This window comes from Thunnus albacares, chromosome 13 (genome assembly GCF_914725855.1).
Source record: "Thunnus albacares chromosome 13, fThuAlb1.1, whole genome shotgun sequence".
NCBI classification, from domain to species: Eukaryota; Metazoa; Chordata; class Actinopteri; order Scombriformes; family Scombridae; genus Thunnus; species Thunnus albacares.
In genome coordinates, this window is record NC_058118.1 from 1378083 (window position 1) to 1396914 (window position 18832).

Consider the following 18832-nt stretch of genomic DNA (forward strand, 5'->3'; position numbering starts at 1 on the left):
CAGCACAGGAAGTAATGCAAGAGCTTCAATATAAAGATGGAGAATCCACCACTGTTGGGTGAGAAGGAAAAGCTGTGGGAAGAGTAGGGTAATATAATGATTAAAACATTTAAATGAACGATCACATTTGATAGGGACAGACTGACTGAATAATGCATATTAGGCTGTGTGTAAATGATTGTGCGCCTGAATTGAGGCTTTATTTTGAAATATGTAGGTGGATGTGACAGTTTTTACAATAGCTAACTTTACACTGATGTCTCTGTACAAAACATAGTGTACAGACCTCCCAGCTTCGCGTTTATCCAACTCCTCCGACAGCTAGTGAGGAACAGCTTTTATACGACGACTTTAAATATGGAGGATTTATTGTGAAGCAACAGGATTACACACGCTGGACACTTTTCCCGACACGTTTTTCCTCTGGACACTTGGACACTCCTTGTTTTTTGTGCGCTGGATGTGGACCGAGTTGAACAGGGATCCCAGCAGACATTCCCTGGTGGTTTGGTAAGTTAGGACTTGGTGTTTTTCCCTGCTGATGAAGCCACAGTGACTGTAAAGGAGCTCTTGTTCTGGGCTTCACTGGCTCGTGTGAGTTGCTCTGGCAGCTCAGTCACAGTCGCTGATCAAATCAACCCCCCAGGAAACAATAGTTGTACCCCAACAATTATAGGATGGTACTGAAATAACAGCAAAACGGAGTGACGTCAGATCACCATGTAAACATAAAGTATACTAGCACACTAAGTCCAGCTTGACCACTGTTAACTGTATACTTATCCAGAAACAAGATTAAGAGGCTGAGTAAAAAATCAGCAGTTTGTTTTGTGTCATCTGGGTACACTTTCATTTGTGGTATTAATATGTGAAAATTACATGATCATCAGTGAGCTCTTGAGGGAGGAAAATAGCAGTAAAGCAGAGGTTCCAAAGCTGTCATGTCAAGGACCAACTAGGTATATGCACAAAACAACGAAGCCTACTCAGTAGCCCGTCAGGATTGGAAAGAAGTTCTGTTTTGTACATCACTGCTGTACTGTAGGTGAATATGGTTGCAGTAAGGAGAATGATCATTCTATTCAGTAAAGACATCCGTATACATTCTCTCATCATGTAGACCTCTAGTAAATAAAATGACACTGGGACTGGTCATTGTGGAGACCTCTGAAATAGTCCCTTTCACAAGCATCAGTCAAACACAAATAGGCCTTTCAGGTATCTGTTGCACAGTACTTATGGGAAAAGCAATGGTAATGACATAAGCATTTGAGCTGTCGTAACAGTTCCTCAGAACTAACGAACCAGAGAGGTGAGGCTCGTTTTAGTTTCACTTGAAAGTTGAGGAGTTTAAAAGCAAAACAACCGACAATAAGGTAACATAACATCATACAACAAGCCATAGGATGACTGTAAGTGATTATTTTACTAACTGAAAAAACCTTCAGTTTACTGTAACAGTGAGTGAGGTTAAAATGCTGACTTACAGCGTGTCTATGCATACGATCAGAAATGTATTATTTTCCATATGGGGTAACTGCTTTTTATTAGCTGCTAATGTGTTAAAAACTGACTGTAATAATTCCTTTTGTTGTCTCAGTGTATAGGAAATGGCAACTGCTCTCAGTGGCCGAAACCCTGGCGGACGTGGACCAAACCGAAGTAAAGGTCGGATTTTAGGCATCATTGATGCCATCCAGGATGCAGTGGGACCACCGAAACAAGCTGCTGCTGACCGGCGGACTGTGGAGAAAACCTGGAAGCTCATGGACAAAGTTGTAAGTTAAGAGTGATAAACCCATCGGGCCTGCATGCCAGATGGCAGCAGACACAGTCTTTGTTGTAGATGCACATGGAGAGGTGGGGCTAATGCTAATGGGGTGCACATTTGTTCCCGGCTCATATTTTCAGATGGTGTTTTAGATTAATTCAAGCAGTTGTTTGATACATCCTAATGTTACACATCTTGTCTAGTACATGTTTGTCAAAGTATATGATACATCGCTGATGATGTGTCCAAGAACAGGAGAAGACTGATTCATTAAACCAGATACTGTATAAAGATACTGACAGCATCACTAGTGAGTTGGCTGTATACAGCCAGATGGAGATGTGTCTCTGCAATAAAAGTAAGAGAGTAATTTGCATTATAGTCTTTGCATTCACTCATCTTAGAGTTTGCCTTTGACCCCAGTTTCCAAACATCCAATGTTTTTGATGGCCAGCGTGGCTTTGTTTCAAGAAGTCAAATCAAAACTCAGCAAATCAGCATCCTGATCTGATCCTGCTTAGTTGTTGTGTCAAATGCTGGCTCACTTTCTATAATGCAGTAAACACAATTAAATCTTCAAGCATCCAGCAAGTATTCATTAATGGATTTCTTTGCCTCAGGTCCGCCTCTGCCAAAATCCCAGACTCCAGCTGAAAAACAGTCCGCCGTACATCCTGGATATCTTACCTGATGCCTACCAGCACCTGCGGCTTATACTGGGCAAATACGAGGAGAACCAGAGACTCACACAGCTCAGTGAGAATGAGTACTTTAAAATCTACATCGATAGCCTTATGAAGAAATCCAAACGAGCCATCCGGCTCTTCAAAGAGGGAAAGGAGAGGATGTATGAGGAACAGTCACAGGACAGGTAAGAGAATTATCTTCATCCCTCTTTTTTTCTTTTACTTTCTTATTTCTTGGAGGCTTTTGGAATGACAAGGGGCAGTGACTGTGTGAGACTGTGTGTGACTCATGGTGTACGGAGGGTAATTATCTTGACCTGCCTTGACCTTTGAGTAGAAAACCACCTTCAAAGCAATGATAATTCTGTGAGGTCTCCCAGGCACATTGGGCAACGTAGACAAAATGGACAATCTGGAGGTAGTTTAATACATTATAGTTTTGTTGATTGTTTAAACATGAAGAATCTTCTTAGTGGTAGGCAGCTGTCCTGAGGGTATACTCTGTTCAGGTCACCCAGATCCAAGGCTGTGTGCAAATGTATGTGGGTTAGAAGCATACAGTAGATGCTGCAGGATGCCCTCTGTACAGCTGTCCTATTAGAATCATGTAAGAGACAGGATGTGAGTTGTGTCTGGCGTCACTGCGCTCATTTTGTTACTCACTGACAGCCATGGTCACAGAGACAAGACATGGAATGACAGTCAAAACTTTCCTAGTATTTGCACTTGAATCTGGAGTTTTCGTCAGCGTTTTTATTTTGATACATTGCTGATGGAAAATCAGTGTTTGTGTGTGTGTTTCATTTCAGTATGAGATGAAGCTCATCTTTGTACTTCAGATGTGTGTCATCTCACAGAAAAAGTGAAACAACCTCCCATTGCATCAGTTCAATCCACAATTTACTCATATCTGCCACACTGAATTTATAAAACTATAAATGTCATGCCTGGTGATATTAAAAAGTAGTTTTCATGAACATGATGTCAAAAAGAAAAACTGCTTTTTGTTCTAGAGCTCACTACATCTCAATGAAGTCACTAATCTTCAAATTAATCAAACATCTTGACAAAATATTGTTGTTTTGGATATAATTGTGCTTAAGGGATAAGGCTGGCCATTTTCTATATTTTTCTTATTGTCTCATGTGCAGAGACAAAGCAACAATAATTAAGTCATGTGTGTGTATCCAAAGCCTGATATATCTCATTTCTCTGTGCTGTAGACCTCTGTCGTTCAAAAACTATTAAAAATACATCAATGAGCCACACCGCTGCATTGGGTGATGTCATGATCATTATGGCCATGTTAGTTTGTTTAGAAAGGTCTCCAAAGACGAATAACAGCATCACAGTTCAGTCTCTGGAGAGTAGTTCTGTGTAAGGCAGACGCCACTGAGCATGTGCTGGAACACGGTTCTGTTTACAGCTTTGCTAGCTTGTTGTGCTACTTATCACAACCTCTTGACTTTCAACTAAAGCTCTTTGAGAAATTTACAATGTGGCACAAAGTCAAGAGGTTGTAATATGTAGCACAATAAACTAGCATTTTTAGTTTTGAATAGTTTTTGGACTAGGAATAAGATCAGGCTTTGGATGAACATACAATACTTGTTAGTAGATCAGTTCATTGTTGGTTTGAAAATCTCCATAATTATCCTTTAATTTACTCCAAAATGATCTTGAATTAGAAGTGGACTGTCTTGTTTGACGTCAGCCACTTCACCATTACAATAAATATAAAAATACCTTGAAATGGGACATGAGAGATAATGTGATGACAGTGATGATGATGGTGACAGTGAGGGTTCCAGGAAGGACACTCAACACATCCTGTCCTCCTCACTGTCCACTTCACAAGCTGCAACATATCAAGGAGAGATTTTGGTCGGTGGCCTGTAAGCGGCTGGCATGTCACCTTTTCTTACATCAGCCCACTGTGATTGTGGTATGTTAGACATGAGCCTGATTGACTCAGATTATAGAGAGAGTGGGAGGTGAAGATGGAGAAGTGAAAGAGAGGAGAGTTGGAGGAAGAAGAGAAAGCAGGGGCATAATCAGCAGAAAATAAATGTTGCAGTCATTTTTGGTTTTCCGTGTATAGCAGCCAGTGCTGCTGTCCATGCTTTTACTGTGTGCTCTCTCGTACAATGCATTATATTAAAAATTGTGTTCATGCACAGATGATACATCACTGTAGCACTGTGATAGTGAAGTTGCTGACAGGAAGTTTGCCACTGTTAAGTAAACCAAAATATAAAACTTTTTTTTTCCAACTGTTTGTTTTGGATTACCACAACAATTTCCTCTTTAACAATGACCTAAATGCATTATGATCACTTAGTATTGACTGGAGCAGCGGATGTAAGGAGAATGAGTCAGGATGAATGTGAACTGCTAAGTAGTAAAATTGTACTGGATGATAGTAAAAGCAAAAACAGTGCCTCCACAACAGCAAAAAAATTGGACCGTCTCACAATAAATCACTTTATGTTTTACATGCAGACTTTTTTTTTCATGTGTCCAAAAAGAAGAAAGAACTAAGAAAGTGAATTTCATTTCATTTGAGCATTCCCATGCATGAAACATTTCTATAAGAGAGGAGCTAAAGATAATTAAGGCTGTGAAAGGCTCCAGTGATTCTCCTGTACTCTCTCTGATTGCCATGTGCACAGCAGAGGGAAAATCCCCATGCACTTTACATCCTGTTCATATATTTCCTCTCTAGTTGAGCTCTGAAGTCAAACCAGCAGAGTTTTTGATCTATCTGTCTCATCTCCTCTCTTAATTCTCTCTGTTTCTCAAACTTGACTTCTTTCTCATTTCTTAGTCAGTAATTGCGTCTTCACCACGGAGTTCCCAGCAGACTCTGCTTGTGTCGGCTTAATCTGTCACGATGAAAACAATGTTTACAGTGAACGCTACACATTGCTACTGTACTTCCAGTAAAAGAGGAAAAAGGTTTAAATGGCTTTGTTAGTACAAGAAGGCATCATGTCCCCTACTTTTAAGATAAACTTTGATGCTTGCATTAGATGTGTAGAGTCATGCAGGATGTGCCAGCCTTCCTGATAGATGGACTGAATTCTCTTTGAGCAGTGAGAGAAGCACAGCGTAGCGTAGCTGTTAGCCCCCCAACACTTACTCAACAACAGTAGTGTAAAATGAACTTCACTGACACTTTCTTTTCATTTAGAAAAGTTACAAACTCAGGTCAGCAACCAGGTGATGCATTACACGGACACATTATTGCATTACCGGCAAAAACAATATTGTATGACAGTTCCAAGATTTGATTTCATTATTGACTAGTGTTATTTACTTTATTACATTTACTTTAATTACATCAGGGTGAGCAGGTGTTACTCGACACCGCGAGCATCGTCTTTTAAAAAGAGAGACAGAGTGAGAACCGCTTTGACACGCGCTTGCAGACATTGTTACCACTTCTATCTAAGGCTGTGGTGCGGCTAATTTTGGAGGCAGCTGGGTGTCCTAGTGAACAGGGAGACCATTCTTCAATCAGAGATCTCCTTTTTTTAAACCCAGTTGTCTGCAAGCTTCCTCCCACTGGAAATGTCAAAACTCTGAATCCTGACCAGCTCCAGGGCTGCTGCTCTGCTCTGAATGTTAATGATTGCATACCTTTCTGAAAAAGAGGTGACATTTGTCTTTATGCTTCTTTATGAAATTCATTTTACATTAAAAAAAAATAATGCCTGTTACCTCCATCTCGTTTAAGAACCACAGTCATTATTCGATGTGTTTCAGTCACAGTATAATTTACTTGTCATAGCTGCGGTACGCCTGACAACAAACAACAATAAAAAATGTAATAGTGTTTTCACTCCCTCAGTTCTCTCACGTACGCTACTGGCAATGCAACAGTGACTCTGTAATCACAATGAATTCCATTTCTCTCTGCTACCTTTCATAGAAATCTAATCTCTAGGCAACCAAAGCCCACATAAAACACAGATTTGGATTTTTTAAATAATCCTCGGCCAAAACATGTCACATTACCCTGCCCAGGCTTGTACTTGTGCTTACATATAGTCGCAGTTTGAAACAGCCCTATCCTTCCACATGATATGTTGTTATGTAAATATAGGTTTTCATACTCAAATGTACTCAAATAGTGAATACTATTTACTGAAGACACTCTCTCTAACTGTGTGAGAATGTCTGATTAGAGACCCTCACTAAGTAATGAAAGAAATAACGGGTGTGTTCACAGTGGAAATGGTAGAAATGGAAGTGCACATCAGTACAACAAATAAATAACCATTGTCCTGTATGAAACTGTTAGTTATGTGTTATGGTAAACATAGTCATCAGAGCTTCATCAAGGGAAGTTCCTGTTCTAAAGCGAGATGATGTGAAGAAACTCGACCATCCTCCTTTTTTATCAGCGTGAGAGTGTGCAAATGTTTTACACAACACACGATATCCTCTGACAAAGACGCATGAAAGGAGCAAATTCTCTTTGAGGAAACGGTGAAATGATCTCACATCTGGTATGACATCTGTCTCCAGGGACATGGCTAACCCATATGTGGCCTGCTGTGTCTTTTGTGGCAGCCTGTCTAGCACAAGTCTGTTTCATACGCTTGATTAACTGCTGTGATCACCCCCAAACACTTCTCCTGGGCTGCACCCCATCTGAAGCCATCTGATGTCCATGTGCCCCCCCCCCCCTCCCCCTCCTCCCACCCAGTCTTGTTACCCTGTCTTCTTTGTCCCCCATCTCCACATCTGACCACCTGATCCCCATCCCGCTGGATCTTTCCTCACCACATGCTGAGCGAGATGTGGATGTGATAGGAATATTAATTAGGAAATTAAAGGATGGAAGAAAATTGCAAACAGCTGTTCTTGTAAAAGATTACACAGGAACTTTCTGTTTCTACTTTAAATGCTTGTGTCTCTTTAGGTTAATTGTCTTTGACCCTGAAGTTATATTTGCCACTTAAGTCTGAAGAGCAATTTGTCATTTGTAGCCCCTTTTGAATCAAAAAGCCAGAGAGCCCCTGCAGGCGCTTTTATTTAATTAGACAAATTAGTTTCCTTGACATTTTTTTTCCAAGATCCTTTTTTAATAAAGTCTTGATTTTCTAAAACAAACCTTTGGCACCATCACACCTTGGCAGTGACTGAACTCTGTGCATTAGTCAAGAGGGATCAGTGTAGAAGATCAGTTTTTGTTGAATGTAGGAAAACTTGTCACTTCCTCACTTGAGATGAGATACACATGTGCTCAATCTGTCACGCACGTTGGCAGTTAAGGGTCGAAACAGGCTGATAAATGTCTTAATTTAGCCCGATTCTTCCTTTCTGAAATGAAAACTCTTCTCAGTAGAGAGACCTGCAACCGCAGCAATAAAATGACATTGACAAACACAACAGCTGTGGCTTTCATAACTCACTGCTGCAAAGGATCAATTCACTGCATGAGATGTCATTTGCCAAGGTTGAGCTGTAAAACATGAAGTTGCTCTTTAAACGAGCTCTGCCTTGGCTTTAGGCATCTTTTACTGGAGGTCGGGTCAACTTGCTTTCTTTTTTTTTTTTTTTTTCTCCGTGGTGATCCCATGAAAAGAGACTTTTACAGTAAATCAATTAGCTTCAAGTAGAGTAATTACATAATTACAGACCCTCCACTGAAGTGCTCATTTGGTAATGTGCAAGCGTGCTCTACGTACAGTAAGTCAAATGTTGCTGTACTGTCATAAACAGTGCCTTTAATGTTGCTCTTTGTTATAGTTTTGTAAAATATCTATTACTGGCTGTGAAGACCATTAAAATACATGTGATATATATATAGATATATAACATATCCCATTTCCTGGACACTTATCTAGCGCACATTAACAGCAGCGTGACTGTATACATTTTTAGCATGTGTGGCCCTGCTGCGAACTCTATAATGCCCTGCCACCATATAGCCATATCTGAAGTGATTTGCACAGCAGAGCGTTTTACAGCCGGCCTGACAAGCATGGCTTTAGCAGCTTCCTAAAGTGATTGTCTCTAAATCAGCTGGATTAAAAGTCCACTTCTTTTGCCAGGAAGCAGAGCGTTGCAGATAAAAGACAATCTGACCTCCTTCCCTCTTCAATCCATCTACTCACCCGCCCCCGTCTGATTGTGAATAACCCCTGAGTCATGGTGCAGACATGTTGGAGGAGCACGCTGTGTATTTTCTAACTTTTTCGTCATGGCCAACAGTAATGATGATGACTCTCTAACAGCAGAATAAATGCAGAAAAGGTCTTTTGGCAGCAGCGTATTTCTACTGCAGGCTTTCTAGATGACTCCATCACTTACAGGAATTATATTTTGCAGGGAAATGAGCCTCATACAGAACTAGAGGAGAGTGAATATCAACTTTTTCAAGCTAATTTGTGATTGGCTGACTCTGGAAGTAGCGAGGTACGGTGCAGCTCAGTGCTTAGTCTAATTGCCAGTTTATCATGTTTTAATTTAGAGGGGATTCGTTTTAAATGGCGACTCGCCTTCAAATCTTCCTGATTAGAAGTTGAGACACTGTGTCGTAGACGCTGTTTTTTGAGTGTTTTCAATCAATCAAAGTCATCATGTGGAATTATTTATCAGAAAACTTTTAGAAATCATCACCAATGTGCTTTTGAGTTAAATAGAAGTCTTGAAAGTTTGCAAGCTTTTACAGTTCATAGAGTAAAATATGTTTTGATGATAAGAGTTGAGATAAGAGTTGTTTTTAACACTGAATGAAAAAGACTGTTAATTAAGTTCTAGCATCTATGACTAACAACTAGCCGAAGCTTGCTTCAGGCACAGACTTTGTAATGTTCCCGAAATCTGAAGAGTTGAGATCAGGATCTTACATTAAAGTTTGAATAAATGTTTCATATAAAACATGTTTAAATGATAATCAGCTCCATTACGGGTTGAGTTCCTTCTGTTGTGGGTTTTGGTTAGGAAGACTTAGCGTAATTGTCTGTCTGATGGTTGGTTTCCTATCTGTAGAAACCTGTGAAGTCAGACGTGTTACATGTAATACTGGCAGCCAGACTTGACGTCTACTTTTTTTTACAATAGAATAAAAAGGTTTCAATAGCTTTGACATATCAAGTTATCATCATATCACACTGTAACCATAGTCTACATCATGTAGATAATTGATAATCCATTTTTGGAGAGTTTATATTGAAAGTAAATTGTACTGTTTGCAGGGATTTTTGGGAATTTATGTGTTTCCAAAGTACCTGCAAGGAAAGTGTAATTAGTCCACAATGACTTCTATGGTAAATGAATGAATGCCTGATTCATGTTTCCAGTGCAGGCTGTAGGCGGATGAATGGAAGTGATGTGGTTGAATTACTGAGCTGAAAGGACAGGAAGTGTTTCCTGGTGAATAATCTCTCCACATTTCACAGTCTTTCAATTCAGGATCCATTTGCAGCATCATTCCTATAGTGTAAAATGACACTTTAAAAAAAAAATAAAAAGATTTAATATTCCCTGTATGAATAACAGCTAGTAGTAGGCATATTTTTATTCAATAGTTTATGAGCAGTTCTTTCATCTCATCATTTTTCATGTGGAATGCACTGCGCTATCAATTCTACGACTGATCTGGAACAGGTCCTCTCTTGTTGGCGCGTCACGGCGAGCAGTCGTGCTTTGAGGTGATGATGTCACACGTTCCCATGGAAGGCTTGTAAGCTTCCAGAAAGTAGAACCATCTGGGGAGGAAGTGGAGCACCAGAGGAGGAAGCCAGAGAGCTTCAGTCAGGAACCAAGAGGCTCATAGCACAGGGGGAGGGGTGTGTGTGTGTGTGTGTGTGTGTGTGTGTGTGTGTGTGTGTGTGTGTGTGTGTGTGTGTGTGGTAAGGGTCATTGGTAGGCTTACTCACTGTGCTCTGACTAAGGTTTGGTCTCAATCTGCTGATACACATAGTACGGAATGGACGCGGAGGAGTATTCGCTCCATGATCCAATGAACATAAAACTCAACATTTCACAAAGTCACTCATGACATTTACTTCACCTGCTGTGACCTAATGAAGGATTACAAATGCAACCGTAATCAGCTCTCACTCACACCCACACACAGATATCATGCAGTAGAGTTAGAGTGATTAATCTTCACAGATCATTTTGAAACATCTTTTGAATCTTGACTGGCTGTGACCTTTGTGTGTGTGTGTGGAGATGCACACTCTCCACATGAGGTTAGGTGAACTGGAAACTTCAACTTCCTGTAAACGCTTGTCTCTATGTATGTAGCTCTGTGGCAGACTGGGGACCTGTTCAGAGTGTTCCCCACATCTTGTCTGATGCATGCTGGGATATAGGCTTCAGACCCTGCGTAGCGTAAGCAGGTATAGAAAAGGATGGACGGCTGGTCAAAGTTAACCCTTTGGAGCAACCATAATTAAAGTCAACATCCTAGTCAGGGCTCCAGAGTGCCACCATGCAACCAAAAATCTGACAAGTGCAACTAAACGTTTTCATGGAATTTAGCAGGTCTGATTTAAAAAAAAAAAAAAAAGTATAAAAATATTTTTTTTAACAAACATGAACTAGGTGTGCAGACGTTTGCCTTTGAACAAATATTCTAAACATATTTTCTGTAGATTATTTTGTAGGCTGTATTGTGTAGTGCTGTGCATGTGTGTGTGTCCGTGTGTGTACGTGTGAGACCGCACCCTGTACTCCTCCCACATTCCTTGCACGTGAACAAGAGAAATCGTGAGTGACATCACAACCTTAAAACATAATTCAAAATGAAGAGAACTATTGAGCAGACCTCATCAGCGGAGCTCTCCCCTGTCCTAAAATGTCTAATCCTGACCTAACATGTTGGGGGGAGATGGCCTCATTGACTCTGAGCCAGAGCCAGAGCCTATCACATAAGAAAATACATGCCTATATTGGAGTTTGATGTATTTATTTGAGCACTTTTTAAGTTTTTAAACAATTGAGGCGATTTCTTGTTGAGTGTGCTGTGATTTAAATAAAGAAAAAAAACATTTATCTGCACCTTTATTCCTGTTTACAGTCATTGACATAATGTACTAAGAAATGACCAATGTGTTTGGGACAAAGAAGGTGAAGAAAAGAAACCACTTCCAATGTATTATTGCAGCCCCAAAAGGCACACTCAGAATTTTTGGCTGCACCTAAATGATGTGCCTGATGAAACAGTTAGGTGCAGCCCAGCCACCGATGTAAGAAGTTAGTCTAATGTACACACTACCTCTAACTGATCTTAATATTTACAGACAGTTTGATTTTTAAATTTCCTGTATTCAAAAAAGGGACTCAGCAACATTGGCCAAGCTGTAATGAAAGGAAATGCTTTGCATATACAGTGACTTATGTTTCGGTTTAGCTCTCTGTGTGTGTCCCAGGACGTGTCTGCAAAATAATGTGATAAAGGTTTTACATATAGAACCATACACATGCTGTTATGTAAATAATATCAAGTCATAAAGGCAGAAAAAACATTCATGCTGTTTTCTATCAGCTGGCATCTTAACAACAAGTGTATGTTTCCTACTGTATGTCTCTATTTCCAGACAGAGGGAGGAGATTCTGTGATCTCCTCCTCCATCCATCCATTACACGGTCGAAGCTTCTGAGTCAGGACGGATAAGCTAAGAAAGGAAACCTTCATGAACACAAACTCTTCTGCTTTTGTGTTTTCCTCCCGTTGCTCACCGTTCTGGCTTTTCATCCGCTCTTGATTGATGGCCTCAGCTGTTTTCCTCTAAGTTTCAAATGAAGAACTCTTGAATGAACAGTCTTGATGAACAGTCTTCTGTAGCTCTTTTCTGTGACAAATGATGTGCCTGAATAATTGATGCTAATAACAATCTTTTGAAACAATTAAATGAGCGACTCAGCTTACTGAGTGCCCCTCTCCCCCCCCGGTTTCCATTCATCACCCGTCTCTCTGCTTTGACCTGCAGTGCGTTCCCTCCCTCGACCTCTCCTCCTCACCCCGTATACTCCTCCTCCTCCTCACCCTCGTCGCAGCTGTTTGTTCCCCGCCAGCCTGCAGCCCAGCCTTTAGCTTATTCAGTGTGGCAGCAGTAGCAGCATGTAGGAGATGTGATAGACATCTCATCTGTCTGATAGTCCCTTTGTGAGACCATTACAGTCCCGCATGGCCACTCTGCTCTCTTCATATCTCTGCTGTCAGCTGCACCAAAACACACCCAAACACAAACACACACAGAGAAAAACATGACTGGCCCCTCCTGGCCTATTGGATCAAAGCATGCAGCTTAAACCTTGTACTAAGGGTACCTTTACCCCCTGCCCCTGTCCTCACCCCCCCCCCAGCTTTGACCTTTAACCTCCAGGCCTCATCATCATAGCTATCTCAAATCCCAGACAGCAGCTGAATGTCAGGCAGGTGTATGGTTTTAATCCCCCCCCCTCTTTGTCATTGTCCCCCCCTTTGACTACATTTTGTCATCTGTATGAGAGAAACGTTGCAGTTTTTGATTTAACTGTCTCTATACATGTACTGCTTCTCAAAATGAGACAAATACTAGTGAATGAAGCGATCTTGAGACTGACATCTTTCTCTTCCAGGAAACATTCTAGTATATTTTATATAAATGAACATTATTTTGAGACCTCTTCTCTTCTCTCATAGTGGCCCAACTGTTTTGGAGGGAAATGTTCGGTGTCACACTGAGCTAGAGGAACATTGTTCAGGTGACAGGAAACCAGTTGGAATATAGATAGTGGGTGGTTTAGCTGCAGTAGTGCAGGTGTCACCACAACAACAGTGTGACAGCGTGTAGGCTGCTGCCAGCACGTCGTTATAAAAGTGTTTCTTTAATTTCAACGGAGGCTGAAAGTTTACTTTTTTTGTCGAAGGTTTTGGTTTCATTTAGAGCCGAGTAGGATTTTAACAGCACATCAAAGTATGTCTGCAACAACTATGTGTTAGTCAGCCAACAGTTTCTGCCCACCCTGCTCCACACTCTCTGAGTACATTAGGCCTAATGAATGGGCTGGCTTTCCTCGGGCGCTCGTCAGACCAGGCAGATTACACAACCGCTCTAATGGCACAGGGCATGGCAAGGACACATGAGGAACAGTAAACTACGTTACTGCAGAGGACTTTAAACACACTATCTGCCTGCACATGGTGTCAAATGACATTCTAGAAAAAAAAGGAATCTGACTCATTGTCAGTGAGAAGTGCAGTCTCATGATGGAAAGAAAAAATATAGCAAAAAAAAATCTCTTTGAATGCATCCTACAGCTGAGAATGCACGGTGCGTTTAGTGTTTGTTTGGGGGTGTTTCAGAGCAGAGCACTCCTCCACCACCACACGGCTCCAAATTGAGTTCAAATCACAACCATTATGTAAGCATCTGCAGCCTCTCCCTCTGCATCCCAATGGAGAGTTTTTGGCTGGTCCTCGGTTGATTAGAGGCCTAATGGTGACTGGAAGAGCATGAAATTACTGAGACGGGCTTGGCTTTGTCAGTGCAGGCAAACACACTCACTCACACACACACACGCACACACACACACACACAAACTGGAGTGTATGTACTGAAGTGTATGCTACCACCAAGGTACAGGACAGTGATTCTCACTTATCCCACTTTAACCTGCTGTCCCCCTCTTTATTTTACTCTAGTCTCGACTCTGCAAGTGCAATAAATGGATTATTTGACATCTCAATCAGTCTAGTATGAGAAGAAAGCATCTACTGTTGAAGGAGTGTGAAGCGATGTATTTTCTAAATAGCCTATACTTCTCTCAGTCACGATTGCTGATTGACTCATATCACTGTCAGCTATGTGGTGTACACCACATGCAAAACCTGTGTGTGTGTGTGGTCGAAGACAGAAAGTACACAGCATCTGCTATGTCATTAATAATTTGACCCAAACAGCATTAAGATTGATGGTAGTCTGCTATCATAGGAGAAGACATAAATAAATCATGCCTGTCTCACTTTGTAACTGCCATCTAGATGTATAAAACTGCCATCAGCATGAGTCAGCAGTTCAATGTATACTGAAGACACAAGTTTATCTGGGGAGTAAGCACATTCTGGTTTCCTATGGTGTTCATAGCCTTTTGACAGCTGTCGCTTGCATCACATTGTGTCAGAATACAAGTAGAAAGTCTGTCAGATATTCAAACAAGTGGCTGTAAGTTCCTCTTTATGTGTCTTTGCATGTCTGTTTCTTGAAAGAGTTTTTTTTTTTTTTTTTTTGAAAGGTGGAACAACAAACATCCAATCAATCAAGTATCCAATATCAGCCTACTCTCACTCTGGCTTTTACGTGTAGGAGGAAGCATTAGTGATAGCTGTGACTGCCTGTTGAGAAAGAGTGAGAGTCACAGCCCTCGTGACAAATAAACGTGTTGTGGCTGCGTTCAGGTTTGTTGAGGGGTTTGAAGCAGAAAATGCATGCAGCTGTGTTTTAAAAGTGATGTTTTCAACAGTTTTTTTTTTTTACAGTGAACAGGCAGACAGGAAACAAGGGGAGAGAGAGGTATGACATTCACCAAATCTCCGTGGCTAGAAGTGAACAGGGGATGCTGTGGTTATGTGATATGTGCCTTAATCGTTTGGCTATCAGAACAGTATGTTGTCTTTCAGCCATTGTACAACTGATGAACTACTAGTGAGTGAATCTAAAGCAAACAGAGCGATGATAGATTCTTGTTTGATCCAACATTTATTTCACATATTCATCTGCAAATGGGAAAATGAATTTCTTTCAATTGCACTTTTCATGAAACACAGTACTGAAGCTTGGGTTTTTTTTTTCCCAGAAGTCACTGATCATTAACCTTAATTATAATAAACTTTTCATAAATGTGAAATCATGTGTTCTCAAAGCAGAAGATGTTGGACTCCACCACACTGCATGTGGGTGTTGTTTTACGTGGCTGCGCTGCATCAATTGGCACTTAAGTGTAGAAAAAACATCCAACCTGCCAGACAGAGACACTGACAGTATACTGCCATCATCACTGGCAACATTTGCAGGAGTGTAAAGTAACTGGCAATGAGTGTGTACCTGCTGGCTGTGATGGTGTTAAAATAACTGTAATGCATTAAATGTATATTTTGCATTATCAGGCAAATGAAACTGCTACAACCTGTACAGCAAGTTCAACTTCCACAGATAAGTGAAAATAGACTGAGAGAAATGAAAATATTGAGAATTGTTTGTATGACAGTATTTTCTGATTGCTTGTGCAGACAGTTCATTTGAATTCAGGCTTAATGCTGATTCTAAAACTGTATGATATCAGCATAAACCCCTTGAGATGTATTATCTCATTTTCAAGGGGGTCCCAAACAAACACTTACATAACAAGTGGAGAACAAAACACAATAATTCATAACACAACAATGACAGAACAAACAAAAAACTAAGTAACAGAACAGAGTTACAACCTTCGAAATAGACACAGTCAAAAGAGAAATGATCAATCTATAAAGGAACAGTGATAACATTACTGGGCAATTAGTTTTAAGATAAGAGAACAAACTAATTTTAAAGAAGCTAAATGATGACAGAGAGCAGATATTTACAGATAACTTATTCCTGAAACTTCCTTACATACAACAGACAGACGGTCCAATCAGAGCGTCCTAGTGAATAATGTATAAGGAACAAAAAAAATCGTTTTAAACAAAAAAGGATATTTAAAATGAATGCATTTCAAAATAAATTGGTACCAGTCAAATTGACGTCTAGTATGAAGAGGGAGCCATCTGTGTGTGTCTAGCATTGTGTAATGGTGTGTAAAAAAACCTAGTAGAAATCTGCAGACTGTTATATATAAGACTGAGGGGAAGCATTTAGGTAATCAATGTCAGCGGTAATCAATGTCTCGTTCTAATATTAAATGTAAAACAATGTTTGGTATGATTTTCCGGACGCATTTCTTCTGACGTAATACTTCAGATCTTTGTGTTGATGATCTATTTCTTCTGTCAACCAAAGCAGATGTTATGTAATCATCATAGTTTGAGGCTGCGTTTTGATGGGAAGCTTATGTTAGATTTGAATTGATAACAGAAAGAAATGATACGACGTGCACCCCCAATACACGTTTACTTCAAATGATAAACTCGGTGGCACGATTGTTCTATGACACCAGTGAATCACAGAGGTGTGATGAACAAAACCCTAGCCTGTTCTCTGCAGGTTTGAAAGAAGAATTAAAGGTTTGAATGATGTGCTCAAGGTGCAGCACACACACACACACACACACACACACACACACACAAGCTTGTTATCAGCACCCCACAGCCAGTGTGCCGTCTTTGTCGTACACTCACACCTTGAGCAAAGTCACCCTGTCTGGTGTGTGTGTGTGTGTGTGTGTTTCCCCCGGAGTGTTTACGAGCCCACGGTCTAATCTCTCAGGGAGCTGGAGACAAATCCCCATCCCAGAGGAGAGAGAGAGAGAGAGAGAGGAGAATCACTAGCACTTCACAAAGAATAAGCTAAGAAAACCTCCTGGAGTGTCCTTCACTAACTCCCTGAGGATTTAGGAATATTGCTAATTTATATATACCTGCTGGGCTGTAAGCTTAAACTCCACTGTCCGTATCTCAGCTATTTCAGCACTAATCTCACAACTCACTTCCTAATACCTCCTCAAAGTCTGAGAAGTCTGCGAAAAGATTAACACTGTTGTGAAAATTCAAGTTTTAATTATCTCTTCTTCTCTAGTGTTCAAGCTTCTGTTTTTCTGTTGATGCAATTTAAATGCAAATCAATATTTGTACATTGCATGGGACGTTCCATCTGAAGTGAAATGTTTGATAGAGGCTCTAACACTGCCAGTATAATGTTACTTATTAGCTGTACTTCCTTTACAGATGATCCCGTTCCAGCAGTGTAGAATTAACAGTCATTGTTTTTAATTATCTGTCGTTTTTTTAAGGCCATTTCAAGAATTCCAGTTATTTCTGTGCTGTTCAGTCCGTGATTGAGAACTTGTACTGTCCTGTCCTTAATCAGAGACAGAAGTCTTCAGCGGTTAATATCAATATGAATGTACAAACAGGGACTTTTGCATGAAAATAAACAGAAAGTAAAAAAGTTTTCACACCAAAAGAAAACATACAGCGATATAAGACTTCACATAGCAGCTGTCTCAGAACTATTTGAATACAACAAAAAAATGAAATCAGGAATGAAATAGAAGATAATATACCTTCCATTACTATGGAAATGAATTATGCAAATATTTGTGAGAAAGAAATCCCATAATACAACTTACAACCATGTGTGCCTAATGTAGATATAAATATGAATAATAAATACAGGATTAAATACAATTGTGTTATATTAAATGTATGTGCAGTATATGTAATTAAAAACATACAATAATAGTACAGTACTATGAAATAATGGAGAATAGCATGATAATATATATCTAATAATGATAATACTGTCATATGTTGTTGTGATACAGTATACAGTGTTGAAAACATTTACTACCACTACTACAGTAATAATAATAATAATAGTAATATGTGTTTAAATGTGTATCATTAAAGAAGAATACTGGAGGTATTGTTGTCCATATGCGAGTCACTTCAGAGTCCAGAGCTGTGGAGGTTGCAGAGGGTTAATGGGGGTGTTTAGTGTGTCATAGCCGGGTGGATGAGATGGGATGTCTGTGACATATTCTTGTATATTTAACAGATATGAATCAATGGATTGGTGTAAGAACTTAAAAGGTCATACAGTATGGGTCAACACAGTCAGAGCTCTATTTGCCATCTAGTTTAACATTCTTACAGGCTGAACAATGTCAGAAACTTGGATCTGAATTTATCATCCTGACCATCCTCAACACATTGAGGGTGATATTACATGGACACTTTTTCATCTTCACTTTCATTTATCATGTGATAGGTGTGATATGTACTTTTTACTCAAGCCCTTTTTGTCATTTATTTTCGGGACTTTTTAGGAATGAAGCAGATATAACAAAGATTTTGTAGGATGTATACATTTTCTTTATATTCTGAAGGTCAAATATATTCCATATGGTGTCTGTCAAGCATTTGAGGCTATAATGGTGCACCAACTGTTTCCTCTCTTTTCTGGCCTCTTCTCTGTAGGAGGAACCTGACCAAGCTGTCTCTGATCTTCAGCCACATGCTGGCTGAAATCAAAGCCATCTTCCCTGGAGGACAGTTCCAGGGGGACACGTTCAGGATCACCAAAGCTGATGCAGCTGACTTCTGGAGGAGATTTTTTGGAGAAAAGTAAGCATACCCATCATCATTGCTTCTTCTTGTGCAACTTTCAGTTGATATTCCCCTTTTTGGTTAAGATTTTATTTTATGATAAAGAGAAGCTGCTGTTAA

General features: G+C 40.1%; 1 protein-coding gene across 1 annotated transcript in view; it reads left to right on the top strand.

Annotated features, from left to right (window-relative positions):
• Positions 1 to 232: 232 nt before the first annotated feature.
• Positions 233 to 18832, top strand: part of cblb (Cbl proto-oncogene B, E3 ubiquitin protein ligase) — a 56631-nt gene continuing 38031 nt past the window's right edge. The window contains exons 1-4 of the mRNA XM_044370089.1: positions 233 to 510; positions 1601 to 1778; positions 2392 to 2642; positions 18584 to 18730. Coding sequence (XP_044226024.1) covers positions 1611 to 1778; positions 2392 to 2642; positions 18584 to 18730 — 566 coding nt within the window. The 5' untranslated portion in view covers positions 233 to 510; positions 1601 to 1610. The remainder of the gene's footprint in view (positions 511 to 1600; positions 1779 to 2391; positions 2643 to 18583; positions 18731 to 18832) is intronic.